At 43.1% G+C, this 24663-nt stretch overlaps 14 protein-coding genes across 15 annotated transcripts in view; 12 read left to right on the top strand and 2 right to left on the bottom strand.

Annotated features, from left to right (window-relative positions):
- Positions 1-78: 78 nt before the first annotated feature.
- Positions 79-5291, top strand: LOC108162982 (chromosome transmission fidelity protein 18 homolog). Its single transcript, XM_017297988.2, has 12 exons — positions 79-1061; positions 1116-1707; positions 1772-2000; positions 2056-2172; positions 2231-2333; positions 2389-2531; positions 2599-2833; positions 3147-3322; positions 3391-3524; positions 3588-3829; positions 4278-4341; positions 4405-5291. Exons 1-12 carry the CDS (start codon positions 189-191, stop codon positions 4503-4505), a joined length of 3009 nt encoding a protein of 1002 aa, XP_017153477.1. The 5' UTR covers positions 79-188; the 3' UTR covers positions 4506-5291.
- Positions 5292-5384: 93 nt separating this feature from the next.
- Positions 5385-5924, top strand: LOC108162985. The gene is made up of 2 exons (XM_017297992.2): positions 5385-5551; positions 5626-5924. Exons 1-2 carry the CDS (start codon positions 5428-5430, stop codon positions 5838-5840), a joined length of 339 nt encoding a protein of 112 aa, XP_017153481.1. The 5' UTR covers positions 5385-5427; the 3' UTR covers positions 5841-5924.
- An 845-nt stretch (positions 5925-6769) lies between these two features.
- LOC108162986 lies at positions 6770-7888 on the top strand. The gene is made up of 2 exons (XM_017297994.2): positions 6770-7580; positions 7646-7888. Exons 1-2 carry the CDS (start codon positions 7493-7495, stop codon positions 7855-7857), a joined length of 300 nt encoding a protein of 99 aa, XP_017153483.1. The 5' UTR covers positions 6770-7492; the 3' UTR covers positions 7858-7888.
- On the bottom strand, positions 7861-8532 carry LOC108162987 (chymotrypsin inhibitor SCI-I). Its single transcript, XM_017297995.2, has 2 exons — positions 8170-8532; positions 7861-8104 (listed from the first exon to the last, which is right to left on the bottom strand). The coding sequence occupies exons 1-2, from the start codon at positions 8264-8266 to the stop codon at positions 7932-7934; spliced, it is 270 nt and encodes an 89-aa protein (XP_017153484.1). The 5' UTR covers positions 8267-8532; the 3' UTR covers positions 7861-7931.
- Positions 8533-11031: 2499 nt separating this feature from the next.
- On the top strand, positions 11032-11689 carry LOC108163876 (kunitz-type U1-aranetoxin-Av1a). The gene is made up of 2 exons (XM_017299390.2): positions 11032-11294; positions 11361-11689. Exons 1-2 carry the CDS (start codon positions 11099-11101, stop codon positions 11534-11536), a joined length of 372 nt encoding a protein of 123 aa, XP_017154879.1. The 5' UTR covers positions 11032-11098; the 3' UTR covers positions 11537-11689.
- A 594-nt stretch (positions 11690-12283) lies between these two features.
- Positions 12284-12816, top strand: LOC108163875 (kunitz-type protease inhibitor 3). Its single transcript, XM_017299389.2, has one exon. It carries the CDS (start codon positions 12320-12322, stop codon positions 12707-12709), a length of 390 nt encoding a protein of 129 aa, XP_017154878.1. The 5' UTR covers positions 12284-12319; the 3' UTR covers positions 12710-12816.
- A 137-nt stretch (positions 12817-12953) lies between these two features.
- Positions 12954-13401, top strand: LOC108163879 (male accessory gland serine protease inhibitor-like). The gene is made up of 2 exons (XM_017299392.2): positions 12954-13080; positions 13150-13401. The coding sequence occupies exons 1-2, from the start codon at positions 13014-13016 to the stop codon at positions 13329-13331; spliced, it is 249 nt and encodes an 82-aa protein (XP_017154881.1). The 5' UTR covers positions 12954-13013; the 3' UTR covers positions 13332-13401.
- Positions 13402-14023: 622 nt separating this feature from the next.
- On the top strand, positions 14024-14451 carry LOC108163880 (male accessory gland serine protease inhibitor-like). The gene is made up of 2 exons (XM_017299393.2): positions 14024-14143; positions 14205-14451. Exons 1-2 carry the CDS (start codon positions 14077-14079, stop codon positions 14378-14380), a joined length of 243 nt encoding a protein of 80 aa, XP_017154882.1. The 5' UTR covers positions 14024-14076; the 3' UTR covers positions 14381-14451.
- A 379-nt stretch (positions 14452-14830) lies between these two features.
- Positions 14831-15883, top strand: LOC108163881 (kunitz-type serine protease inhibitor 2-like). Of its 2 annotated transcripts, XM_017299396.2 has the most exons (3): positions 14831-14964; positions 15026-15594; positions 15656-15883. In XM_017299396.2, the coding sequence occupies exons 2-3, from the start codon at positions 15528-15530 to the stop codon at positions 15823-15825; spliced, it is 237 nt and encodes a 78-aa protein (XP_017154885.1). In that variant the 5' UTR covers positions 14831-14964; positions 15026-15527; the 3' UTR covers positions 15826-15883. The 2 variants fall into 2 exon arrangements, with proteins under 2 accessions (XP_017154885.1, XP_017154883.1); XM_017299394.2 differs by lacking the exon at positions 15656-15883 and having other exon boundaries at positions 14845-14964; positions 15026-15265.
- A 432-nt stretch (positions 15884-16315) lies between these two features.
- On the top strand, positions 16316-16783 carry LOC108163877 (male accessory gland serine protease inhibitor-like). Its single transcript, XM_017299391.2, has 2 exons — positions 16316-16451; positions 16511-16783. The coding sequence occupies exons 1-2, from the start codon at positions 16385-16387 to the stop codon at positions 16690-16692; spliced, it is 249 nt and encodes an 82-aa protein (XP_017154880.1). The 5' UTR covers positions 16316-16384; the 3' UTR covers positions 16693-16783.
- Positions 16784-17604: 821 nt separating this feature from the next.
- On the top strand, positions 17605-18052 carry LOC108163882 (male accessory gland serine protease inhibitor-like). Its single transcript, XM_017299397.2, has 2 exons — positions 17605-17728; positions 17790-18052. The coding sequence occupies exons 1-2, from the start codon at positions 17659-17661 to the stop codon at positions 17957-17959; spliced, it is 240 nt and encodes a 79-aa protein (XP_017154886.1). The 5' UTR covers positions 17605-17658; the 3' UTR covers positions 17960-18052.
- A 284-nt stretch (positions 18053-18336) lies between these two features.
- On the top strand, positions 18337-18814 carry LOC108161618 (male accessory gland serine protease inhibitor). Its single transcript, XM_017295917.2, has 2 exons — positions 18337-18455; positions 18518-18814. The coding sequence occupies exons 1-2, from the start codon at positions 18374-18376 to the stop codon at positions 18703-18705; spliced, it is 270 nt and encodes an 89-aa protein (XP_017151406.1). The 5' UTR covers positions 18337-18373; the 3' UTR covers positions 18706-18814.
- A 134-nt stretch (positions 18815-18948) lies between these two features.
- LOC108161502 (chymotrypsin inhibitor SCI-II) lies at positions 18949-19386 on the top strand. The gene is made up of 2 exons (XM_017295779.2): positions 18949-19086; positions 19148-19386. The coding sequence occupies exons 1-2, from the start codon at positions 19017-19019 to the stop codon at positions 19315-19317; spliced, it is 240 nt and encodes a 79-aa protein (XP_017151268.1). The 5' UTR covers positions 18949-19016; the 3' UTR covers positions 19318-19386.
- Positions 19253-24663, bottom strand: part of LOC108164257 (homeobox protein aristaless) — a 32018-nt gene continuing 26607 nt past the window's right edge. Inside the window, exons 7-8 of the mRNA XM_017299897.2 lie at positions 20758-20918; positions 19253-20629 (exon numbers count right to left, since the gene is read on the bottom strand). Of these exons, the coding sequence (XP_017155386.1) occupies positions 19947-20629; positions 20758-20918 (844 nt within the window). The 3' untranslated portion in view covers positions 19253-19946. The remainder of the gene's footprint in view (positions 20630-20757; positions 20919-24663) is intronic.

Below are 24663 nucleotides of genomic sequence, written 5' to 3'. Positions count from 1 at the left end.
TCGTCGAGATGCTATATCTACATATATACATTTATGACTCACCTTTTTTCAATACACCTTGACAGCGGCGGCGACAGGTAACTTTTGTGCAGCCCTGGGGCGCGCAACAGCTGTTCGCTTATTTTGTTTTGGCGGGAATCTCTTGTTTTGGAATTTTTGCGAAATAATTTTGCGATTTGAGCCAAAGAATGAATCAGTATCCCGATGAAGACGAGGAGTTTGAGCTGCAGTACCAGGATGAGTTGGAGTTGCTGGAGGATGTGCCGCACGAGTACGATGCGTACGACGGGCCGAGCACGTCCCGTCAAGCGGCGGCCAAGCAAACAAAAGCAGTCAAAGATGTCTCGCGCCTTGAAAACTCCACCCTCGGCTCTCCGCAGCTGTCGCAGATTACCTTTGGGGCCACTCAAATAGAGAACGATGATGGAGGCGGCGGTGCGGGCGGTGGACCAGTGAATAGGCGACTCTTTGGCACGCCGAAAGGGCCGCCGGTGGGACGCGGCTGCTCCACGCCATTTCAACGCATGCCGGCCATACAGGAAATGGATGCCACTCTACCCACCAGCAACGGATTCAAAGAAACGGAGGCAGTGCCTCTGCTCAATGCGGCCGCCCAGCAGTTGCAAGAGCTGGGCACGCGTGGCGTGAACAAGCGGCGTCTGGAGCGGGATCTCTTTGGCGACATTGATGATCTCTTCCATGAGACCTACGAAGATCCGCTGGTAAAAAAGGCACGTACCGAGGAGCAGCGTGACAACGAGGCCATTCAGAGGATCGTGGAGCTGCGCCGCAAGAAGCAGGAGTCGACCAAGACCATCCGCAAGGATGATGTGAGTCGTCTGAAGGCCTTGCTCGATTTCCAAAGAAAGAATCTTTCGTACGAGATACCAAACTGGCCGTTTCTGCCCATACAACGCAGCGATCTAGAGCGCATCTACGTGCGTTTCCACTCGGAAGAGTACGAGAAGCGGCAGCTGGACCTGATCAGCGCTCGGGGCGCAGTTGTGGGCAGTCTGCTGGGCGAGGCCAAAGAAAAAGTCTGGCAGGAGGCCAACGAGCTGGTGAGTTGGATGATTCCATTGGGAAATCAATGATATAACCAGTCCCTTCCTTAGGTTCTTCGTCGCCTGGCTCCTGACACACAGCCAGCGATAGCTGCTCCTTCGACTGCAGTCACTGCGGAAACGGGACGCCTCTGGGTGGACAAATACAAGCCAAGGAAATACATTGACTTGCTCTCGGATGAAATGACCAACAGGAGTCTGCTCTACTGGCTAAAGATGTGGGACAAGGTTGTCTTTGGCAAACCCTTTCACAGCAAACAGGAACAGGAGGCAGTCACAGGCGGAGGCGGAGGACCAGCAGGTGGTGGTGGCGGTGCCAATTCACAGCTGAATAGCTTCAACAAGCGTACGGGAAAATTCGAATCCAATGGCGGCTGGCGGCAGCGCAAGGCTCGTCAAGCGCTCAACACGAATGTGGATGCCATGGGACGACCAATGCAAAAGGTGGCCTTGCTCTGTGGTCCCCCCGGTCTGGGCAAGACCACGCTGGCCCACACCATTGCTCGGCACGCCGGCTACAATGTGCGGGAGATCAACGCCTCCGACGATCGCAGTCCAGAGGCTTTCAAACTGGCCCTGGAGAACGGCACACAAATGTCCTCAGTTCTAAATGCAGACAAGCGACCCAATTGCATAGTTCTGGGTGAGTACGAACCATCTTGTGCCTTCAATGTTAACTTTACATAACATTTCCTCTTTGCCTCCAGATGAAATCGATGGTGCTCCACGTCAATCCATTGAATATCTGGTCAAATTCGTCAACGATGATGTCCACAGCAAGGCGAAAGCCAAGGGGGCCAAATCGGAGCACAATGTCCTGCGACGACCCATTATCTGCATATGCAATGATATTTACGATCCAGCCCTGCGGCCACTCCGCCAGATAGCCTTTGTGGTCACCTTCCCGCCCATTGATGCAGCCCGTCTCGCCGAGCGGTAAGAAGCTTATTAGCTTATTCTTCGATCGATGATGGTGATGATCTCTTTACAGGTTGGGCAATATTGCCCAGAAAGAGCAGCTAAAAACCGACTTCGGATCACTGATTACGCTCGCTGAAAAGTCGGGCAATGATGTCCGCAGCTGCATCTCCTCCATGCAGTTCTTCAAGTAGGCCACCCAAACAATATTTTCAGTCCCATTTTAGCTAAATCAATACCCATTTTAGTGCCCAAAAGCAGAGTCTGACGCTGCAGGATGTACTGAACAAGAACCTGGGACAGAAGGATCGGCATCAGGGTCTGTTCACTGTGTGGGACTCCATTTTCAGAGTAATTTTTTTCATTTCAATGCCTTTCAGCGTGATTTTACATAGAATATTTTCAGATACAACGTCCCAAGAAACAACTGCAGACGGACACTAATGGCACTGGCGATGAGCCCGCTTTGGTTACAATGACCAACATGTCCGTGGCCACGCGAGTGCGCAATGTTATGGATGTGGTCCATTCCAGTGGGGACTACGAAAGGTTCGATTAACGTCTCTTCTCTCTGTCTCCATAAAAGTGACATAATATACCCTTTCCATTCTGGTAGACTCACTCAAGGCGTGTACGAGAACTATCTGCAGCAAAAGATGCCCGATCCAAATTTTACGGGCGTTTGTGAGGCCTTGAATTGGTTCTGTTTTACGGACATACTGCAGCAGCAGATCGGCAGGCAGCAGAACTACAGTATCTATCCATATTTGCCGTACGGTTTTGTCGTCTGGCATTTACTCTTTGCCACACTGGCCTGGCCGAAAATTTCATTTCCCACGCGTGGCTTTGAGGTAAGATGATGCAAAAAAATGATGACTGCATGGCCCCGAGCCACATTATTTCTTTTCATCGCTGAATGCAAGACGAGTGGCGAGCAGGCTCTCCTTTGAGGCAGGCTCATGTATTATGCAGGCATCATTAGCTGGGGCAAACATCCCCAGCAAGGACCATTGGAAAGTGCATAATCAACACAATCAAGCCATGTAATTTCTTGTCCATTATGTGCCTCAAATGCAATCACAAGATTAATGAGAGTTCTGCATAGATTTCGCACTGTGTACACAAGCCAAAGCCACCACAAAATCCACATTTCCTTCTTTGCAGTTCACACAGAAGAGCACCACACAGCGCAACATCTTTCAGGCCTTGCGCAAAGGTGTCACCCCCTCCGCTGTGGGTGTGGGTCATGGCAGGATTCTGCTGCTGGATACCGTGCCCATGCTGAAGAGGATTTTGTCGCCGCAATTGCGCTCGGTGACGGTGAAGCTGCTGTCCCCCAAGTGAGTGTCTATCTCCTTTGTTGGATCCATCTTTTAGATATTTTTATTAACGCTTTTATTTCTTTCAGGGAACTGCAAGACTTGAATCACACCATTGAGGTTATGCTGGATCTCGGCGTGACATTTGTTCAGGTCAAGTCCCTGGAAGGACATTATGTGTTTCAACCAGAGCCCGATCTCGATGCACTTATCGCATTTCCAGGTTAATAATGAAGACAACATCAAGAAATTTCTCTTCTTAATTGTTCGGCTATGTTTTTGATAGGATTTCCTGGCCTCACTGTATCCTACTTCGGTCGCCAGCTACTAGCCCGCGAAGTGGCCCTGGCACGCATCCGTCGAGCGGCACCCAAAGAAGGAGAGCCATCGGCAGTAGCAGCAGCGTCCGCCGCAAAGAAGCAGGCAGCTAAGACCGCAGCCACATCGCATCTGCCCAATCATTTGCAAACATTGAAACCGAAACCAATTTCCGCTTCGAATGTGCGCAGCAGTGCCCCCAAACAGCAGGTGGGTCCAAGGATTCGGATGCACCATCAAGATTTACATGTCTTGCATTTACTTAGCAGCAATTTACTTGCAAATTTTCCACGTTAACAAAGAGACTACCATTCGCATACATTTCCCAAGGAGAGCTCACCTTTATGCCCCTCTTAAAGCTTCCTTTTCTCACATTTTCCTCTTTGGGCAAATCCCAGCAAAGCTAATAACCCATAAGGGGATTCCACCGGCATTGTCATCGGAGTCGTAATGTGGGATCACGACAAACCAACATTTATTGCCCATCTTAAACGAAAGCGACTTTGTGGGGTATTTTATGCTGCGAATGCTTCTTGGCTTTCGTTCTAATGCCATACAGTTTATATTTTAGCTTGTTTTTATTCAATTTTCATATGATATAAAGTTTATTTGTGCTATCCTAATATTCCTAATATTTATAATTTTAATTTTTTTTCAGCTCACTAAAGACTTTTTCGGTCGCATTACCCACAAAACATCCACAGCTAAACAAATAGATGAAGGTAAGTCATTTTCCCGTGTGGTTTCGCATATATTTTTTTTAAATTGATAATTTTGTGTATTAGCCAAAACCGATGCCATTGTGAAGAGCCCAATTTGGTATCGCTATAAGGAGGGCTTCAACAACGCTGTACGCAAAGACGTTCATCTGCATGAGCTGCTTTAGAATATCCCTCTTGGAATTTACAAATCCCTGCCTTAAACTAATTTATTAAAAACTTTAAAATATTGAAAATGAAATCACGTGTCACGGAAAGAATGGCTGAAGAGAGTAGAACAGATTTATGAGAAAACTAAATATGGTTAAGAACGACAGATAGGCACTATACCCTTATATAATAGTTTCCCACAATTCAGATCTTCTTGGTATATCAAAGGGTACGATTATATATATTTTGGTTTGATTTTTCATAAAGGGCATACATATATTGTACGGGTATTTCCAGTATACTCTTAAACTGGATCTGAAACGAATGTTAAGAAAGGTTGTTGTGTCTAGATCTAAGCTTCGGTTAACAGAAGCGCTTTTTTGGTATCCATTATCTTATCTTATATACGTCTAAGCTCGCTTGTGATATATATATTTGATATCGTATATCCCATAGATGTATGGGAGTGATCAAAGAGCGCTTGGTGTTGGGTAAGGGACATACATATTGTATATTAATATTAATCGCTCACTGGAATGGCTACTGATCGCCACAAAAACCTTGTCTGCAGAAGTTATTCTAAAGACAAACCGAGGGACAAACAGCAGTTGTATTGCTATGTAGCCTGTGGATGTTGATTAAGCAAATATTTAATTAGTTTCTAGACCACTCTCTTTTCACTTGAATAGATCCCATCTTCCTGGGATCGTAATCCGGCAGCTGATATACTCGTATTGTGAATATCTTTCAACTTTTCATCCCATATTTGCCAATGAGGATGAATGTTTTGCTTTAGTAAGCAATACTTATGGCATTTGTGCTGGGCCCTCGTATAGGGCGGCATTTTCTTATCGCTGGGAGCTCGCGACGGGTTGAATCAGCCGACGAGGCATCGCGACTCGACTCACTCACTCACTCAGTTGCCCGCGCGTTGTCCAGATGTCTCGAAGTATGCCTGCGTTGGTCTGGCTATCGCTGGTGCTGGGGCTGGTGCTGCTGTCGCTGGGCAGCCTACAGCCCATAGAGGCACGTTTCTTGCCCCCAGGCCTGCCCGTGATACCGAGTGAGTAGTGGGAGGAAGAGGGTCGGTCCATTTCCGACCCACATTTCTTATGAACTTCTGCTGTGCTTCGTCAGATATTTGTAAGCAGCCACCGCCGCGGTCTCTGGGTATTTGCACCATCCAGATCGAGGGCTTCTACTACGATCCCGCCACCTTGGACTGCCAGATGTACTCGATTGGGGCATGCCACTCGACGCCGGGCCAGAGCTTCGGCGATATCCAGGACTGCGTCGCCACCTGTGTCCATGGCGTTAGACGCAACAAGGATTTGTATGTGAACGAAGGTTGAGATGATTACGATTCGGAGAGAGTTTGTTGAATAAAAAATATCAGCACCGCGTCAGCGTCTGAACAGCTAACAAATTGCGTCTAATCCGTAATCTATAAATGCTGGGAATGTTCTGTTCTGCCCCCTTATGACCCGTGAGGTAATTGTATTTATTTTGTAGCACTATCGGATTTATTGGCTATGTAGCATGTGGCTTGACAGTTCGCACAAGTCGCTTGAACATTGAACAAGACTAGGATCATTATATTGTATGTACTCTATAAGCAAAGGAGTGCGTTCGGCTTGGGAGAAGATCTAAAAAGACTACGAGTATCTATTTGGAAACATTTGATAAGAACGATGTGCATCCAATAGCGATATTTAGTGAGGAGTTACATTCCTAACATTCCTTACATTTTCTTGCTGGAAATCTGTAAACTCTTTCTTAATTTTTGACATTAGTGGACTGTTTTGTAGTTAGTTTTCATCATGGCACTGGATTTCGTGGTTTAGAGAACTAGGATTTTCCGAATATATGTTTTATGAACTCTTTTTTTAAGCACTATTGGCTTTTCATATGGGATATCTGATGTGTTCTATGAGCTGTATAGTTAGGGTATCACCAATTCGATTTGTCTGTTTCTCTTTTTGGCCTATCACTTGGTTGTATTTTTTTTCGTTGGGAGCACCTCGATGATTATTTCGGCCTTCTGCAACAGGCACTCGCCAGTTTTAGCCGGAAAGTCAATCCTCGTTCCCGTCCTCATCGACGACATCATGAGCATCATTATTGATCACATGCAAAAAGCGCTGGACGCGTCGTAGTGTCATGTCGTTTTGGGCCTTATCAGTTATCGGTGGCAGCAGCAGCAGCAGAAGCAGCAGCTGCGGCAGCGACGGCGGCAGAAGCGGCCTGATTACAAATATGTGTGCCTTCTGGTGGCTTTTGTTCGAGGTTTCGAGTCGAGTTCGCGACAATCCAAGCGCCAGACGCTCCAGCTTTCAGTCAGTGACCAAAAGTGTGGTATAGAAATTGCGTTTTTTCTTGTGTCTCTTGCGAAAAATTTCCAAAATTACCTCAGCCAAAGTCCAGAAAGGACCACTACCACTTAGAGAAGGGAAAATATTTCATATCTGCAAACAGAAATTGCAAAAAACCGAACGATAATCCCTTGGTTGTTGTCTGAATTTTCGACTTGGGTTCTTGGACTGTAGCTGAACTTTGCAGACCTTTTGGGTATAAAAAACCCATCAATTCCATTCAGAAATCAAGAAAACGAAATACGAAACATTGCCAGACGGACGTGTCTAGATCGGTCGATCATCGGCAATAGCTATATACTAGAGGTTGAAATCCCAATCGTTGTAGAATCGACAGACACTACGTTCGGTCTCTTATATATGGCGACGAGCGGCTGCTGCGCATTTGTACTCGCATTTGACTTAAAAAACAACAGAATTGGCAGTGTTTCCATTACCAGAGAGAGTAAAACTGTACCAGAGGCCACAGAGCTGTATCAACTGTGCCAGAGCTGACAGTGGAAAAGTATACAGTTAAACCAAAAGGAATATCAGATCTGATCAGCTTCTTCAGGAGGAGAGTTTAAAAAGGTTCAAAGAATCTGTACAATAACTTGGATACTTCCAATCCACGATTCAAAAGTATTCCCAAAATGAAAGCCAACAGCCAACTGAGGATAACCGTGTGGCTCTGTGTGATCCTGACAATGATCCAGGACCAACCAATCGAGGCACGCTCCCGTAAGTATTTTCTGAAGGCATATTCCCACAATGTTCCAACTAATTTTGTATAATTTTCTGATTAGGTGATCTCTGCACGGTGCAGCCCAGCACGAATGGACTCTGTGTGCCGAGCACTTTGGGAATCTATTTTGATGTGGAAACGCAGCATTGCCGATTTTTGGGCTGCGGCAACAAGCGGCTCTTCGCCACTCTCGAGGACTGCGAGAAGATATGCAACAGCATAAAACATGTTAAGTGGCGCAGTCGATCTGGTGGCAATGAAACCACAAAATGAATATACGTTAAGGATTTTTTGTTTGAAACAATTCTGTTTGCGTTGTTATTAATACTCGTATCTCGTACCTAAATTTAAATATCACGGCAGCTAAACTCGCACTCGGCCTTGTTCGTAAAGCGATTGTCGTTACCGCCACATCCGCCGTAGATGAAGGGCTCGCACTGTCGCTTCAGTGGATTGTAGGCATAGCTCTCCACATAGCCAAAGCACCTTCCACTGATCGTTGGCTGCAGGCACAATTTCACTGTACGATTATATAAATTAATTACAATTAGTAAGAAAAATTATATTGTTCAATGGTTCTTCTACCTCGCTTCGAGGCTGCATCTGTCTGTGGCAGTGGGATGATCACTTGCAGCAATAGCCAGTACCCCAGACCCACAAGGAGCCACCGAGCATCCATCATGTCATCTATTTGGAAGAGAATCCACTCTCAGACACTCATTCAGTCGACCGTCACGTTCTTTGGCCAGCAACTCACTGAGCATCAAACGGGGCTCAGTCTGTCTCACCGCCGATTTGTGTGTTTACAAATTCGTTCAAATGTTTTTATGCTTTGTTTTTTTGCCAGCATTCAACATTGACCAAGTTAATGGCTAAGTGTGGAAAGGTTAGGCAGTGGAAACAAAGGTGCTACCTACTCGGCTGGCAAGATGCTTAGACTCTGGTGGTCTGAAGCCAATTAGTCTGTATTTTCCTATAGCATTGTGAGAACAAGGTAAAAAAATTCTCCGAAAAGCGTATGTTTGAGTTCGTAAAAGGTTCTTCATTCGATCGATTAGAAAATTGTATTATTCCATTATTGTTTGATTAAAAAGGGACTTCAGTAAATTGAATTCTCTCTTTTTCGTTAGATAATCTTATTAGGTAATTTAATGTATTCAAAAGGTAGCCTCACGTTACGTGATTATAAATCTATGCTTATTTTGTATCGATATGTGATCAATCAATTAAATTCGCTTTCTGAAAGTACTGGGTACATCATATATTGAATGTGAATAAGATAGTCCTATTCCTTTTCTCTTATATTCTGTCTCTTCTGTTTTTCACCTATACGATCTATAGAGATCACCATCCTTTATGCCTTCCCAAACGAATATACCCTACAATCGCTCTCATAATAAACACCGCTCGCACAGAGAGAGATGACGTAAAAAAGACTTGACGGCAAAAGGCAACAAAAACATGTTCCGCATATCAATGGCAACAACAATTCGAATCTCTCAATACAAAATAACAAGTGTATCTGTATGGAATATATACATATATATGTATGTACGTACTAAAGATTGACAATGTTGGTGGACAACCAGCGAGAAACGAGATTTCAATTTCAGTTTCAATTTGAGTTTCGGTTTCAACGTTGAGGTTGAGCTTCAGAGAGGAATAAGAATTGAAAGTGTTTTTTGCTCTCTCTGTCTCTATGTCTCTCTCGTTGGCTTGCTCTTCCTCTATTTCTTTCTCTCAGTGTACCTCTCTTTCACTCATTTTCACTGGATATCTCTGGGGTTTCCGCCCCACGGCTATGGTAATCGAGAGACTCTGGGGACTTTGTTTTGGCCGTCACTCGTTTAAGGTCTAGTTAATTGAATCAGGCAATAAATACCGCTTTGGCACAGGGCATTTTCTCTAGTCCAAGTCCCTAATTTAGTAATTAAACGTAGTTCAGAGATAGAGGGAGAGAGACAATTAACATCTGGGCGACATTTCAATTATTTCAAGTAAATTAAACAGTTAACTGAATTGTCACCTCAGACAGACATTAATACACACATGAGCGTCACATTTTGGCCACTCCATTCCCGTCCATTCCATCACTGGCCCCTCACTCTCACTGTCCTTGTGAGCTAATGAATAAATAGTACTCCCTCTACGGATCCCTCTCCCATCAGGAAGGAGGGCCATGCCATGTCTCATCATTGAGCGATAATTGAATTTGCGCCATGTATTAACACCTGCTAACGTTTAGTGTTGACCATCTTGTCTTGGCCCTAATATATGTCTCTAATTATGACTGCTGCCCTGAGCCCTGAGCCCTGAGCCCTGATGAGCTGCAGCTGGAGCATGTCTGTCATAGTCCTTTACTCTCTTCTGTACAGACAATTGGCAATGCAATTTTAATGAGCCCCTCGGAGTGCAATACTCGTACAGATAATATTTGTCTCAGCTAGCATTAGCCATGTCCAACTTGAGTCCCTTACTTGAAATTTGCTATGCAAATTGTTGCAGTTAATGTTAATGTTAATGGCAGAGTTCATGTGTTGCTGTTATACCCACATTACACGACACATTATCCAGACCTACGCCCAATCAAACGCATTCGGGAAACACTTACACTACGTGCCCAAGCATCTAAGTTATCTTCTTTCTTTTTTCCAAGTGCTTATTGGTTATTCATCTGTCAATCAGCTGATAAATTCTACTCAGTTGTGATGGGAATATATAATTGGCAAAAAAACACAGCTATTGATTTTATTCCTTATCTCCATCTCGGTATCAACCTTGAACGATTCGGGGAATTTTTTATATTCTTGGAAAATCTAAAGGGAAAAAAATAAGCAGTTCTCTTAATCTTGAAATCGAAAATATTTGTCTGTCGTTAAATTCTGGCTGCTTAAAGCGTAATAGATTGTAACATCTTTTTTCAACTGGAAAATTCCGGGGTTTCATTATTATTATTTAACCTATTTCGCGTTTAGTGAAAGGAGTTCTAAGTAATCTAGACTTCGGGGCAATCACCGGGACTATTTCCATTTCCGATTTAATTTTGTTTGCTCAACATTCAACAGAGTTTCTTCAATTTTAGAAGAAATAAACTAATGGATTGTACATGAAATATAAGCAAACGTTTTTTTTGGGAGCTGTTGGAAAACTATCTCATTTTGCAGAACAATCCCAATACATATTTGAGTTTTAGTTCCTTTTGATTTTTCCTCCATCTCTAACCTTCGACTGTACCTGACTGAGAGCCAGCACATCATCAACTATATGTAAATCTCTCTATTTATATAAATCACATAATTAATATTTCTTGCTCAATTTGAGTTAAACGCTTCGCTTAGCTTAGCACAGAGCAAAAATGAGAGAGAGAGAGGGAGAGAGAAGAGATCTAAACCTATACCAGTGTAATCAGCACTGAACTCGGCTCAAAATCTGAATATAGAACATTTCGTTCAGTTCAGTTCACATTTGCAGCTATTAACGTTCAGTTATCAGTACCACAGACAAAGGCAAAATCATGCGGATGACCCAGTTTTTGTGCTTTGGAGCGACACTTCTTTTGTTCAGCCTGATGCAACAGACACAGGCGGCAGTCACATCCAGCAAAAATAGCAATAGTCCAGGAATAGTAGCCCAGATACAGCCAAATCCAGTAGGAAATCAGGCTCCCAATCCGACCACAGTGAAACCCCAACAGCAGCGACAACAGCAAGGTTCGTTTGGGCGTTCATATTCCTATGACACAATTTAGAGCCAATATTCCCCTAATCCTACAACAGATCCCAAGTGCCTGCAACCCTTGGACCCAGGTCCCTGCCGCATGAGTCTGGATCGATTCTACTACAACAAGGATACAAATTCGTGTCAGACCTTCAAGTTTGGTGGTTGTCGGGGCAATGACAATCGCTGGGGCTTCCGTCAGACCTGCGAGGATGCTTGCCTCATCAAAAAGTGAATCAAGATCAATGGACGATCGATCCATTAATTATAGATAGGATATGAGATTTATAGAGAAAAGGCATAGATACAACAAAGGAATAAATAGAGCGAAGAAATTATTTCAGTTAATAAATGTTGTCGAAAGAGTTATAAAACATAACAATCCCAAGTACTAAAACATCGATTACATCGTACTTATATTATAAGAACTATAGGTTTCAGTCTTTCGCCAAGAACAATCATCGTATCTATTTGCAATTTGTCGGGCCTACAAATAAGCACAAACCCTTTCGTGTTCGTAGTTGATAAATCACTTAGTGAGACGTGAAAACACCTGATAATCACCTGGTGATCCATTGGTTCACACCACACCCCGTTCCGCCTTCTTTACGTGACTATCGCAGCTATCATCGAGCTTTGCGGAAACTACTCGTTTGTTCGTATCGGAATATGATTTTATATACTTAGCATATCAAAAGCCGGGCCATTATTAATATGTTGGCTATTGGCTGGAGCATTGAACTGCAGCGAAGGTTGGACACTGCGAACGTTTCTCGGAACAGACAGAGACGTCTGAGCGACATCGGTGCCGTGATTTACATGCGACAACGAATCAGTTGGGCAAATACTCCAATCCGATCCGATATAAAAAAGGCACACAAAAAGAGCAATAGCTATGGAGTACGTGAGCGGGTGTTGGCGGCTCTGGTGACGCACCACGATATATGAGTATGAGGGGTATTTAAGCCTCGTTACGGCACAGTGCTGTTGTCATTCGCAGTCGCCCAACGGAAACGAAATGTGCTACAGATACAGCTTTATTCTGGTCATCGCCAGTGCCCTACTCCTGGTGAGCACCCTCGCAGCCCCACCCTCCGATGTGGTCGTAGAGAAGCAGGACTCTGTTTCGGGAGAGAAAGTTGTGGATGTTCCCGAGGATTGTCATCAGCCCAAGGAGACGGGACGCTGTTTTGCCCTATTCTATCGGTATGCCTACAATGTGGATACCCAGGCCTGCGAGGAGTTCGTCTATGGAGGATGTGCCGGGAATGGAAACAACTTCGAGAGCAAGGATCTGTGCGAGAAGGCCTGCCTGGGCCGTGCGGCAGTCACTGAAATCTCTGCGACCACAGAACCACAGAGCAGCGACAGTGATGTGACTACGGAGAGCGGCGGTAGCAGTGCCTAAACTATAGTTTATTTAGCGCATAGTATATAGGTTTATTAATGGCCTCCCGACCAAGCAATTAAGTCATCTCCCATCCCCACACAAATATAGTACCTACCCACAATACACATACAAACTATGTATATTTACTTAGTATTTTAACAAGCACTTGTTAATGACCCTCGCGGTTCACGAGCACATCGATAAGCAGCCCGTGTTCCAGTCTGCGAAAGCGTATATAGCTCGGTGTTAGACCTTCGATGGGCATTAGTCGTCGTTCCACAGCAGCTGGAAGAGTTTGTACTTTCAAAAAATCAATTCCACAATGAAGTTCCTTGCTATTTTCGGCCTGATATTTGCCCTGCTGGGCCTAACCCTGGCCTTGAAGGATCGTAAGTCTACAGGGAGAGATTCTATTCGAAACAGATTGCCATTCCCAACTTGAATGTTCTCCTTTTTAGCCATCTGCGAGCTTGAGGCTGGCGTCGATGGTAATGGTCTGATCAAGTGCGCTGCGTTCATGCCAAAGTGGAGCTACTACGCCGACAGCAATCAGTGCTCGGAGTTCGTCTATGGCGGCTGCGGTGGCAACGATAATAAATTTGGCAGCCAAGCGGAATGTGAGGAAAAGTGCAAGGAATAACTAATCCCCTACCCCATTTCGACTCTGATATGATTTACATATTAGAAATAGAATAAAGTGTTTTATTGAATTACAATTTGAATGGTTATTACTAGATTACTTTGGATATATTCATTGCGTTATTGGGAAAAACATTCCACATTGAAAGCTTTCAGAATTAAGGAAACTTTTCGTTTTGGAAGACAAAAAAGAATCCCTAAAACTATTGTGAAATTTGTGAAAAATAGACAATTCATATAAACATAATAGTTCCCCTATTTTTTTTACATTTAGAGAAATCTATAAACCCCGAAATATAAAGAATGTTCTGATCAACCAGAATAAAGAAGATAAGTTCCACCTACGTCTCGCGGCCTCTCTGTGTCTCTCTCCACCGCTTGCTCTTTCCTAGTGAGACCCGTACTCGTACTCTTCTGAGGCTACTGTTTTAAGCTTGGATGACCTTATTGAGAAGACTGAGTCTATCAAAATTTCCTTATGAACATGTAAGATTAATGATTCTGGTGAACATTGTCGGAATCAGATTACAGTATGAGTTTTTCTCCCTAATGATCACACAATGATAATGTGAGTTCGGAGAATTAATAGAATGAACACCGAGTCGTTACAACACGGCGCTCGTCTAGGTTAAGGGTTGGCTGATTACATTCATTGTAATTTCGTATAAAGTGTGCAACTGTTCCCTAGGTTTAGCTCAGTTTACATTTCTCCCTGTTAGCTTAAAGTTCTCGATAATCACATTAAAATGAAGTTCCTGCTGCTGCTGGTTGTGTTCGCCACCTTTGTGGCTAGTTCCTTGTGCCTGAAGAACGGTCTGTCCTCCTGAGATTTCTTACTGTCCTATAACTGAAGTATATCCTTTGATTTCAACAGCCATTTGTGGACTTCCATATTCCCAGAATGGAGATGGGGTTAGGGCCTGTCTGGCCTACATTCCCAGTTGGTCCTACAATGGAAGGACATGCGAGGCGTTCGTTTATGGCGGATGCGGTGGCAATGATAATCGCTTCAATTCTCAGGCTGAATGTGAAGCTAAGTGTTTGGAATAAATTTTGTAGTGACTTAAAATGAAAAATAAATGAGTGGGACTTTCCCCAATGAACAAAATAACACCATAAAAGACCAGCCGTGTATTTATGGCTTGTTGAGCAATCCAATTTTGACCAAAACTAAGTTATTCTCGTTGGAGAATACTGCTAGAATCAAAGGAGAATCATTCTCGAAGATTTGTTTGAATTTAATTGTTTGAGGAACTTACTTCCGTGTTGGTACTTTGTTTTGGAAGAGAAAAGTGTGAAAGATGTATGAATCTCAAGAACATTTTCGGAAGCATATTACGGAAGCATATATGGATATTTCTCCCTACGATAGTGTGAGTTCGGAATATTAATGAAATGCAAACTACCATTAAACGCAATTCAACACGGTGCTCGTCAAGGTTCACGGTTTGGTTATTAGGTGATTTACATTCATAAGAATTTTGTATAAGTTGTGCAACTGTTCCATAGTTTTAGCTCAGTTTACCTTTCTCTCTGGTAGGTTGAAGTTATCGAAAATCGCTTTTCAATGAAGTTCTTGCTGCTGTTGGTTGTGTTTGCCACGTTTGTGACCAGTTCCTTGTGCCTAAAACACGGTCTGTCCTCTTGGGATTTCGCACTTTCCTGTAACTGAAGTATATCCTTTGATTTCGACAGTCATTTGTGCACTTCCAAGTTCCAAAGATGGAGATGGAATTAAGGCCTGTCTGGCCTACATTCCCAGTTGGTCCTACAATGGAAAGGAATGCGTGCCGTTCACTTATGGCGGCTGCGGTGGCAATTTAAATCGTTTCTCATCTCAGGCTCGATGTGAACTGTGGTGTAAGGAATAAGTTTTGAGCGGATCAAAGTGCTGAATAAATGAGTGGAAGTTTCCACAATGAATGTATTTTGAAACAGTGGAAACGTGTATTTAGCAACCCAATTTCGCCATAAACTAGGTTATTCTCAATAGAGAATGCTTCTCGACTCAAAGTAGTATGTTTTTGAGGTCTTTATTGTTTTCCGTCCCATACAAATTACCATTGTAATATGATGTACTGTTGCGCCAACAACTGTTAAACGTATGCCGTATCATTTTGTATAAATTGATCGACTCTTGTCTCAGTAAAATTCAGTTAACTTTTGTCCCTTAGGTTCTTAACAACCCAATCGCATCATGAAGTTCCTGCTGATCCTGGTTGTGTTGGCTGCTCTTACGGCCAGTTCCTTAGCAATGAAAAACGGTCTGTCTTCTTGAGGATTCCTTATTTTCTATAACTGAAGAATATCCTTCGATTTCGGCAGATATCTGTGCTCTTCCGCACTCCCAAAAAGGATTGTGTAGGGCGCTGATGCGCAGATGGTCTTATGATGCGGCGAACAGGGTGTGCACACGTTTCATTTACGGAGGCTGCGGTGGCAACGACAATCGCTTCGAATCCCAGCGTGAATGTGAGGCAACATGTATGGAGTAAATTTCAGCAATAAAAGAGTCAATAATACTGGATAAATGTTTTCTTTGACAGCCATTCAGATCAAGATTGTTTTCAATTGTCATTCATTATGTTGACAGAACCCTTTCGCCATCAGAAAATGCACTTAATTATGAGTTTCCAAACCTTTTCATCATCAGCTGACTGCCTTTTGTTGTGTCTGGCTAAAGCAATTATTAATTATAATCATACAATTATCATTCACACGAGTGTTGCGGCTGCTATGGGGCTTTCCCCTTGTTTGTGGCGATCGGTAAACAGAGTGAGTTCTCGGTAAAAAACTCGCTGAAAAATACCAAGCAAACATCCATTAAGGCGCAATATCGACACAAATATTTACACAAAGCATTGCACATTTTTGTGGAGATTTCCCAATAATGTTTTATTTTTGTTTAGCAGTTTGCTCGACTAATCGCTGTGAAGCGGTGAGATAAGCAACAGAATTTTTGTATATATTATTCGACTGTTAGACTCCCAGCTTTAGTTATTTTCTGAATCTTAGAACGAGAAGCTCTCTAGACGATCATCCCATCCTCCAATAATGAAGTTCTTTCTGCTGCTGGCTGTGCTCGCTGTCTTGGTGGCCAATTCTTTGGCCCTGAAAAATGGTCGGTGATCAGCAGAGTTCTCTAGACTCAAAAACTCATTCATTCTTTGATTTCCACAGAAGTCTGTGGCCTTGAGCATTCCCGCAATGGGGACGGACGCATTTCCTGTGAGGCTTACATCCCGAGCTGGTCTTTTGATTCTAAGGCTAAAGAATGCGTGAAGTTCATCTATGGCGGCTGTGGTGGCAATGACAATCGTTTTGGCTCTAAGGAGGATTGTGAGGCAAAGTGTTTGGAATAAATACCACAAGTGATATTTACTCGTTAATTTTGTTGGCATTTTTGATACATTTGTGCTACAGCTCTAGTTGAAATATCATCATCAAAAACCACATTAGCATCATTCGAGTTAGGATTTTATTCTTTTCCTTGTAGATTTAATAGTCTGACCAATTTTTGTACATTTGGCTCTATATGAGGACTTAAATATTTCAATATAGCCATAATAATTTAAGATCAGATTTGTTTTGATTCGTGTAGCTATTTTTTTAGTTGTATTCTAACATATTTTGTTAACATCTACATATATTTCTATATATATTTCTTTTTTTTTAATTGGACTAAGAATTAAATATGCTATTAAAGCCCCTATAATTTTCATAATAGATAATGTTCCTGTTTCAGCTACTTGCGTTCCTACATAATTGTCTATTTGGAAATACATATTTTTATTACAATCCCAGAATTCAAGTTTTTATAAATCCCAGCTCAAACAACGCCAGCTAATCGGAGTGACCCTCTCGTGGGCTGATAAGAGTTCCGGTTTCTTCCGGCCCAGCCTCTAATAATTTCCCAAACATTTGCCATGAATGTTCCGGTCTCGTTTTTAATTTATATTATTTTGGTATACTTTTGGCGCTATTTAGAGTAAATAGTATTTGGTTTTAAGCAGTTGCGAAAAAAAGTTTGTTTGTTTTAAGATTATTTTTGAAGTTTCAGTAGGTAAAGACACATTTCTTCCGCTTAAAAAATAACTCAAAATTAAACCAAATACTAAACTCTGAAAGTAAAGCTGGTGTCTTTTCAAAATCAATAAATTGCACTGTTTATTTCATTGAGCAATAATCGCAAAGCGATGTAACCCTCCGCGATCCTGATATGCAATCCGGTTTGGATTGGGGCCTATAAAAGGCCAGCAGACTCTGCCTTCAAAGCACAGTTATCGTTCGTCCGTGCTCCAGTGATCTGCAGTCTTAAAAAAATCAATATGAAATATTTCACTCTTCTGCTGCTGCTCTGTGGCCTGATGGCAAGTGCTTTGGCCACACTCAAGTCGCGTAAGTTATAGAAGATGTAGTATATTCAGATGATTTGGGACTCATTCGATTCGTATTATAGCTGTCTGTGGAGAGGAGTCTGGAAAGATTGGCGAGTGTAGGGCATCGCTCACGAAGTGGACCTATCGCGAGGATAAAAACGAATGCATTGAATTCTTGTACAGTGGCTGCCATGGCAATAACAATCTTTTTGATAGCAAGAAAATATGTGAACAGACCTGTAAGGTTTAAAGCTTTCCCATTCTACATAAAAGTAGATTTAATGTGAAGAAATGTTTATGATTTTAATGCTATAATAATAAATTCATCTTTATTGGATAAATATTTATGTTTGTTTAGTTTGACTTTCATAGAGCATCTCTTGATGCATGTACCACAAGAAGTCTAGTGCTGCCACATATGTATATAGATCCTATGTACTTAGGTCGCATTGCATAATCTCTGCTTTGGTTTAAATCTTTACTCATAAATACGAAAATAGATGAGCTATCTGCTGACTTTCTAAGTGTATTTCGTCAGAGTCCAGTAAACTCTCTCCGCGATAAGAAACGTCTTGTTCTGTCGCCACCATATGGTACTCGTCTATATAAAGTGATGATGTGGCCTGAGGCAGAAGATCAGACCTGAGTTTGAGTTGCATTTAGAATGAAGTATCTCGGAATTGCAGTCATTGGATTGCTGATCGGCAGCCTATCCAGCGGTGGCTTATTGGTGCAGGCCAAGCCTGGTAAGAATCGTGGGTGCTACATATACCTGTTTAATATCTGAGATATGTATATCTGATGATAGAGATGTGTACTCAACCCCATTCGAAGGATGGCATGGCACAGGATGGGGCTGCCTGTATGGCCTATATGCCGGCCTGGACCTATGACGCCAAAAAGAATGCCTGCTCGGAGTTTGTCTTTGGCGGCTGTGGCGGCAATGCGAATCAGTTCTCCTCCCAAGTGGAATGCGAAAAGGCATGCAAGGACTAGAAATGGACAGAAAAACACCTAAACAAAAAAATCACTCAAAATATTGAACTCTGAAAAGCAAAGCTTGTTGTGTTTTTTGCAAAAACAATAAATTTCACTATTATTTTAAGGTTTGTTGTTTTTGTTTTTGTTTTTGTTTACCGTTCGAACAAACATCGTGAGGCGAAGCGAAACGACCCTCTGGTGGCCGCCTGATAAGCGATCCGGTTTGAACCTATAAAACGCCGCCATAGACTGCCTTCGACGAACAGTTGGTTTTCGCCAGTCCCTCAGAAAGATCTCCAGTCTTAGGTTTTGAATTTTGAATCAATATGAAATCTTTCGCTCTTCTGCTGCTGCTCTGCTGCCTGATGGCCAGTGCCTTGGCCGCACTCAAGTCGCGTAAGTTATAGCAGATATAGTATACTCAGATGGTTTGGCACTCATTCGATTCGTATTATAGCTGTCTGTGGAGAGGAGTTTGGAAAATTGGGCAACTGTAAGTCGCAGCAGAATATGTGGACCTATCGCAAGGACAGCAACGAGTGCCTTCAGTTCGTCTACAGTGGCTGCCACGGCAACAACAATCTGTTCGACAGCAAGAAAGTATGTGAACAGACCTGCAAGCTTTAGGACACCCCATAAGACACACTATAAGTAGCTGTAATATGAATAAATTTGAAAGATTTGTATCCTAATATGATCATCTTTATTGCGTTTTCTCTTTATGATTAAACTCGTTAAACTTCAATTAATATTGGCTTGGCTTATGGACTTATAGTAATTAGTGTCTGATTCTGTTGTGATTAGGCTATATATCTGATTTTTCCTATATATAATATATATATTGTGGTATATATGTATGTATATATATTGTGTGTGTGTGTGTCTGTTTTTTATATATATATATTTTTCATATGCATATATGCTTGTTAATTTGATATTTGTTAATCATTTGAATCGTCTGCTGCTTAGATCAGGGGGTTATCTGAGGAGATAGTTCTCTCTCTTTCTATCTCTCTCTCTCTCTGTGTCTCTCTCGCAGCAATAACTCTACTCTAACTAAGTATCTTTTAATCGTTTTTATAAGTATTGTTTCAAAGTGCTTTATTATTTTTATTTTGTATTTATTTTTGTTGTGGTTTTTTTGTGTATTTGTTTACTTTAACTTAGAGTTAAAACTAATGCTTAGAATAATATTTAAACTTTAGATTTAAATAATTTTAATTTTAATTGCACGAATTTCACCCACACTCGCCTCTTTATTCACTCTTGGCATTCACAGAAGCCCCTCCTGATCCTGATCCGGATCCTGGGGAACCTGCCCCACCTGCCACTCCCACTGATGCCGGCTGCTGTTGTGTGGGCGTGGTTGGGGGTGACAGCGTTGCATGTTGCTGTTGGTGGTGCTGCTGCTGCTGTTGATGCTGTTGATATGCCACTGCCGATTCGGCCAGATCCAAGAGCGCAGCGGATGAGCTAATGGCTGATCCTTGTCCTCCTCCTGCTGCCCCACTTGCCACCATGCCGTTCATGGTCATGTCCTGGGCCTCGTGCTTCATCCTCAACGTGTTGTTGTTGTGATTCACGGAATGGGAGTGCGAGTGCGAGTGCGAGTGCTGTCCCAAGGCCGGATGATGGGCAAAGGAGAGTGGTGGCAAATGAAGGCCCGGAAAGGCCAGACCCGCAGCTGCGGCGGCATGCAACGACTGCAGCAGTGCCGCCGAGTGCTCCTGTGCCTTGCGCCGCAGCTCTGCCACGGAGTTGGAGCGTGGATCATGGCTCCCCGATCCCTGGCTGGACTTGGGCGATTCCGGGGAGCTGGCCGCCGAGCTGCTGCTCACAGGGACACTCATCGAGGGTGCCACCCCCGAGGAGGAGGAGGGCGGCAACTGTGGCGGCTTCAGAGAGCAGCAAGAGCACAGGCTCTGGAAGGGCGAGCAACCTGATGAAAAGATGAAAGATTGACTTTGATTTATCTTCTTGCAGGAGCAGCTGCCTCACGGCTCCCCATCTAATCTGATTATTCGATTATGTTGGGTGCTCTGATTGACTTTTGATCGATTAACGTACCTTTGAGGCCCGGAAAGAGCGGCTGATGCGAGAACTGCGCCGCCAGATGGGGCGGCAGGAAGAGCGGTGGATGGTGGTTCGTGCCACGTTGTGCCGCCGCCGCTGCAGCCGCTGCTGCCACGGCGCTCTGTTCACTCAGCACCGGACGAAAGCCGCAATTGCTGAAAGTGGAAAATAAAAAGAGAATGTGTTAATGGATAAGAAAAGTTCTCTTAAAATAAGTAAAAGAATCACGGTAAGGGGTCTATGACTGAACCCACTCTCTGCCGCTAAGCCACACTGGGAAAGAGAGAGAGAGCGAGTAATGAGGAACTTCCCTTCTGTGTTTCTAAATGTTGTTTCGGTTACATTTAAAAACTACTTGATTAGACCTCGCTGTTCACTTGCACCCATTTACACTGTCAACTGCTTTGCATTTCGCTTCCACGCGCACATTCAACAGAGAACAGAAAAAATAAACAAACAGACGGAGTTTTAATTAACGCTTAATTGAAATAAATTAAAACATTTTTATGCGTAATTGCATTATTATTAATAAACCTAAATATTTTTGCTGGGAGAGAGAGAGAGCGAGTGGGCCTGGGGGCACATTCGAACACCCAGTTGTCTGTTAATTGAATGAAATATTACGCTTAGTCGCATGTCAAGGCAATTCGGAACAAAATACAAAATAAAAAACGCGATCCTCCCCATTCCCGGGGCCACAATTAATGCAATTTGAGTATTTTAATTGATAAGTGAGCCAAAACATTCGGCGGAGAGAGAGATATATGGATAAATTCCTATCATCCCCATTAATAAAATTATGCAATATTATAAATAGACTTTTTTATTAGAAATAATTGCGTTTAATCAACTCGTTTTTTTATTGGGTTGACGTCGAATCCATTTCGAATGTGAAATTTGAGCTAGAAAATGGGAAAAATTCAATTTTCATCTGTTCAAATTAACATTAAGCCCCTCAGCACCTGCCAGTCCCGTCCCCGGGGGATATGGCCAGACAAATGTGTCTGAAATTTAATAATTTTCATGGTCCTGGCGTGGGCACAAAAAATCTGTGGCTCTGGCTCTTGCCAAATGCTAATCGAGTTGGTCGGAAAGCGGCATGGTCTTTGGGGCATGCCTCGCCTCGCGAGTCGCGACCACAGAGCCACCAGGACCACAATCGTCGTGGCCGCTGTCGCTTTTAATTCTCCTCGCGTTGCGCTGTTTTTATTTTGTTTTTTTTTTTCACTCCCCAAATATCCCATTTCTCTGGCCTTCTAATCTCGTCATGTTTTTGGGCCTTCCTCTTAGCCTGCCGGCCGTGATTTTTCGAGGTTGGTTTCGCCGCTTTCTCTGATGACTTTTTGGTAGTTGGAGAATGCAAAACAGTTTGGCCGCTTGAAACAGAATTTTAAATGCGGCAGCTGCGTATTTTTAGCTATTTTCAGCGGGCCGCTTTGATATGAATTACGATTTGAATTAAGTAAAAATTGTCGACGCTTTAGATGCCAGAAAATATTAGCAATTGGTGAAATCTATTCGCTATAATTTCAGCTCATTTTCTTTATGAAAAACTTTCAAAAAATCGATTATTTCTCAGTTCATCGATAAAAAAAACCAAATTCCTTTTAGCTTTAGGAACTTTACGGCTTTCCCAACAACCCATGAATAGTTTATACCCATAAAGAGGGAGCCATACCCCTACCTTAGCCACCCCCCAACGCCCATGGCCCCTAATTAAGCTTAAAGTCAAAAAAGCAAAAGTCCAAGCGGCAAAAACGAGATGAGAAAACTCAAACACGAACAACAAGGAGAGCAAACAACACTCAGCCATAGACATACATAGTAACCCCCACCGCCACCTCTATTTCCCCTCTGCCCTCCCCTGCCACCACCCCTTTCATCTAGTTGCGAAAAAAGCAGTAAACTTAAATGTTTGCGTATAATTAAGCACTCATCCTTTGGTCGTAATTAAATTTTGCATGTGCACATCCAACAGATGCCTCGGACTGGGGCCACGGGTCTGACTTTGGGGCTTGGGGGCTTCGTTCTAGAATGTACATATATATGGGTATATGTATGTGTATGTTGAGCTCTCTGTGGGGGGTGGCAAGGGAAGGGGTATACAAGTCCCACGCCCTCTCAACTGCCGCCGCCTTAATTGCTATACTCAACAAGGCAGTCGTTTGCTTCTCCACCATCCATCCATCCATCCATCCATCCATCCATCCATCCAGCTCGCTCGCACAGCCCACTTTCTCCTCTGAATGTATCCACCACCCTTTCTCTAGCTTCTGTTTCCCTCCTTTTCTCTCTTTCTGAGACTTTCGTGTGCTTCCCTCTCTCTCTAATTAAGACATTCACAAGCGTCGAGTGTTGTCGTTGAGCTCGTTAGTTAGTACATAACTTTTCCTCTAGGCTCTGCCAGATGTACAGTATTAGGAGGAAGGGGTCTCTCAGGTAATATTGTCAATGTCAATCTCTGAGCTCTCTCATACCTTGGAAGACGAGTCTTTCTGGCAAAAGTTTTTCTTAAAATTTTCGCACTTTTGCGCACAGATTGCATTTAGCCAAGGATAAAGTTTCCACGACATGCGAGAGACATGCCACATGCCCCTCCTCCACTTTCTGTGTGTGTGCTCTGGCGTAATTAGTCGGGCAAACATTTTAATGCTTTACGCAATTCTAACAAATTAAACTCAAGCAATCAACACCTACATACCCTGGCTTAGTACCCACTCGTACCGCACACCCCCCACACATCTGCCCCTGCTTCTGCCCCTGCCTCTGCCTCGTCAAAGTCAAACTTAATTTCCGCAAAATGTATTTTTTTCCACGAAACTTTTTGGGTTTCGTTTCCCCAGGATCCTGTGCTTATTATATTAGGCTACACCCAAAAAGTTGTTGCCGGCTGCTAGGGCGAGATGGAGCTTATTTTAATTGCATGATGAATATTAAAATATTTGCTTAATTTATTATTCAGGCATTCGCATTCGTGCGCGCAAACATCAACGAATACAGGTGGAATTTCGGGCTGGCATTCCACCAGGTACCTAACTACATGGTGGGATTGGGTTATATGTTTTTGGGGGGGAGGGACTTCTCTTCTACATCACATAGATGCTGGGTACATATTTAAGTATTTCATGGCGGGGCTTCCAACTGCTGTAATACATATTTAGTTATTTGTGCATAAAGTACGAGATAGAGTAGAGATTTTTGGGGTGGTGCTGTCAGGCATTCAATTAACATATTCCAGCAGATGATTTTCGGGCTTTGGTTTATAGAACAGCATTTGGATGGGCTATTCCGATCATATATGATAGTTATATTGTTATTTTGTTTATAGAACATATACGGCTTGGTTTCGCTTAGCTGGAGTAAGACTAATGGAAGACCTCTTTAGAGTCACGTCAGAGAAGCCTCTCTGCACAAGTTGTAGGCTATAGAAAGGATGCCTTGTCCCACAGTTGCCCATGGAGAAATTTCGAGAGTTTATTCTTTTGTACTGACTGTACTTCTGTGTGTTTTCCTTGTTTTTGAAGCACAATAACACTGTTTAAAAGTACTACTTAAAAACTGCTTCGACTTCCCCGTAGCGGTTTGCTTTACTTATTATTTATTTGCTTTGTAAATGTTTTGGTTTGTGGCTTTTAAACATTTTCGTTCGAAGCCAAGGCAATAAATATTGCATTTAACTGCTGTTGGGTCGTTGCATAATTTAAGAGATGCCTTTACGAGAAACCCGTTCTCCCAGTGGCCCGACCCAAGTGGTGTCGCCTCTTGCATGACTCTTGCCCCTGACGTCATCTCGCTAGACCTTGGTGGGGGGCTCTGTCATCCAGGGCAAGTGCGGATTAGTGCTGGGTATCTCTGCTGATTGAACTAAAATAATTATTTATTTAGTTGTTCGATTTGCAT

The sequence above is a fragment of the Drosophila miranda genome, chromosome 4, assembly GCF_003369915.1.
Source record: "Drosophila miranda strain MSH22 chromosome 4, D.miranda_PacBio2.1, whole genome shotgun sequence".
In the NCBI taxonomy this organism is placed as follows: domain Eukaryota; kingdom Metazoa; phylum Arthropoda; class Insecta; order Diptera; family Drosophilidae; genus Drosophila; species Drosophila miranda.
Note: the sequence above shows the minus strand (reverse complement) of the source record. Positions and strands in the feature narration are given on the sequence as shown.

Excerpts from the sequence above, each read along its gene's own strand:
- LOC108162982 (XM_017297988.2), top strand. The coding sequence starts at position 189 with ATGAATCAGTATCCCGATGAAGACGAGGAGTTTGAGCTGCAGTACCAG. Across the intron at positions 2,532-2,598 it reads TCCAGTGGGGACTACGAAAG|ACTCACTCAAGGCGTGTACG; the intron begins GTTCGATTAACG and ends CCATTCTGGTAG. Across the intron at positions 4,342-4,404 it reads AGCTAAACAAATAGATGAAG|CCAAAACCGATGCCATTGTG; the intron begins GTAAGTCATTTT and ends TTTGTGTATTAG.
- LOC108162985 (XM_017297992.2), top strand. The coding sequence starts at position 5,428 with ATGTCTCGAAGTATGCCTGCGTTGGTCTGGCTATCGCTGGTGCTGGGG. Across the intron at positions 5,552-5,625 it reads AGGCCTGCCCGTGATACCGA|ATATTTGTAAGCAGCCACCG; the intron begins GTGAGTAGTGGG and ends GTGCTTCGTCAG.
- LOC108162986 (XM_017297994.2), top strand. The coding sequence starts at position 7,493 with ATGAAAGCCAACAGCCAACTGAGGATAACCGTGTGGCTCTGTGTGATC. Across the intron at positions 7,581-7,645 it reads ACCAATCGAGGCACGCTCCC|GTGATCTCTGCACGGTGCAG; the intron begins GTAAGTATTTTC and ends TTTTCTGATTAG.
- LOC108162987 (XM_017297995.2), bottom strand. The coding sequence starts at position 8,266 with ATGATGGATGCTCGGTGGCTCCTTGTGGGTCTGGGGTACTGGCTATTG. Across the intron at positions 8,105-8,169 it reads AGATGCAGCCTCGAAGCGAG|TGAAATTGTGCCTGCAGCCA; the intron begins GTAGAAGAACCA and ends ATAATCGTACAG.
- LOC108163876 (XM_017299390.2), top strand. The coding sequence starts at position 11,099 with ATGCGGATGACCCAGTTTTTGTGCTTTGGAGCGACACTTCTTTTGTTC. Across the intron at positions 11,295-11,360 it reads ACAGCAGCGACAACAGCAAG|ATCCCAAGTGCCTGCAACCC; the intron begins GTTCGTTTGGGC and ends ATCCTACAACAG.
- LOC108163875 (XM_017299389.2), top strand. The coding sequence starts at position 12,320 with ATGTGCTACAGATACAGCTTTATTCTGGTCATCGCCAGTGCCCTACTC.
- LOC108163879 (XM_017299392.2), top strand. The coding sequence starts at position 13,014 with ATGAAGTTCCTTGCTATTTTCGGCCTGATATTTGCCCTGCTGGGCCTA. Across the intron at positions 13,081-13,149 it reads AACCCTGGCCTTGAAGGATC|CCATCTGCGAGCTTGAGGCT; the intron begins GTAAGTCTACAG and ends TCTCCTTTTTAG.
- LOC108163880 (XM_017299393.2), top strand. The coding sequence starts at position 14,077 with ATGAAGTTCCTGCTGCTGCTGGTTGTGTTCGCCACCTTTGTGGCTAGT. Across the intron at positions 14,144-14,204 it reads TTCCTTGTGCCTGAAGAACG|CCATTTGTGGACTTCCATAT; the intron begins GTCTGTCCTCCT and ends TGATTTCAACAG.
- LOC108163881 (XM_017299394.2), top strand. The coding sequence starts at position 14,898 with ATGAAGTTCTTGCTGCTGTTGGTTGTGTTTGCCACGTTTGTGACCAGT. Across the intron at positions 14,965-15,025 it reads TTCCTTGTGCCTAAAACACG|TCATTTGTGCACTTCCAAGT; the intron begins GTCTGTCCTCTT and ends TGATTTCGACAG.
- LOC108163877 (XM_017299391.2), top strand. The coding sequence starts at position 16,385 with ATGAAGTTCTTTCTGCTGCTGGCTGTGCTCGCTGTCTTGGTGGCCAAT. Across the intron at positions 16,452-16,510 it reads TTCTTTGGCCCTGAAAAATG|AAGTCTGTGGCCTTGAGCAT; the intron begins GTCGGTGATCAG and ends TGATTTCCACAG.
- LOC108163882 (XM_017299397.2), top strand. The coding sequence starts at position 17,659 with ATGAAATATTTCACTCTTCTGCTGCTGCTCTGTGGCCTGATGGCAAGT. Across the intron at positions 17,729-17,789 it reads TTTGGCCACACTCAAGTCGC|CTGTCTGTGGAGAGGAGTCT; the intron begins GTAAGTTATAGA and ends TTCGTATTATAG.
- LOC108161618 (XM_017295917.2), top strand. The coding sequence starts at position 18,374 with ATGAAGTATCTCGGAATTGCAGTCATTGGATTGCTGATCGGCAGCCTA. Across the intron at positions 18,456-18,517 it reads ATTGGTGCAGGCCAAGCCTG|AGATGTGTACTCAACCCCAT; the intron begins GTAAGAATCGTG and ends ATCTGATGATAG.
- LOC108161502 (XM_017295779.2), top strand. The coding sequence starts at position 19,017 with ATGAAATCTTTCGCTCTTCTGCTGCTGCTCTGCTGCCTGATGGCCAGT. Across the intron at positions 19,087-19,147 it reads CTTGGCCGCACTCAAGTCGC|CTGTCTGTGGAGAGGAGTTT; the intron begins GTAAGTTATAGC and ends TTCGTATTATAG.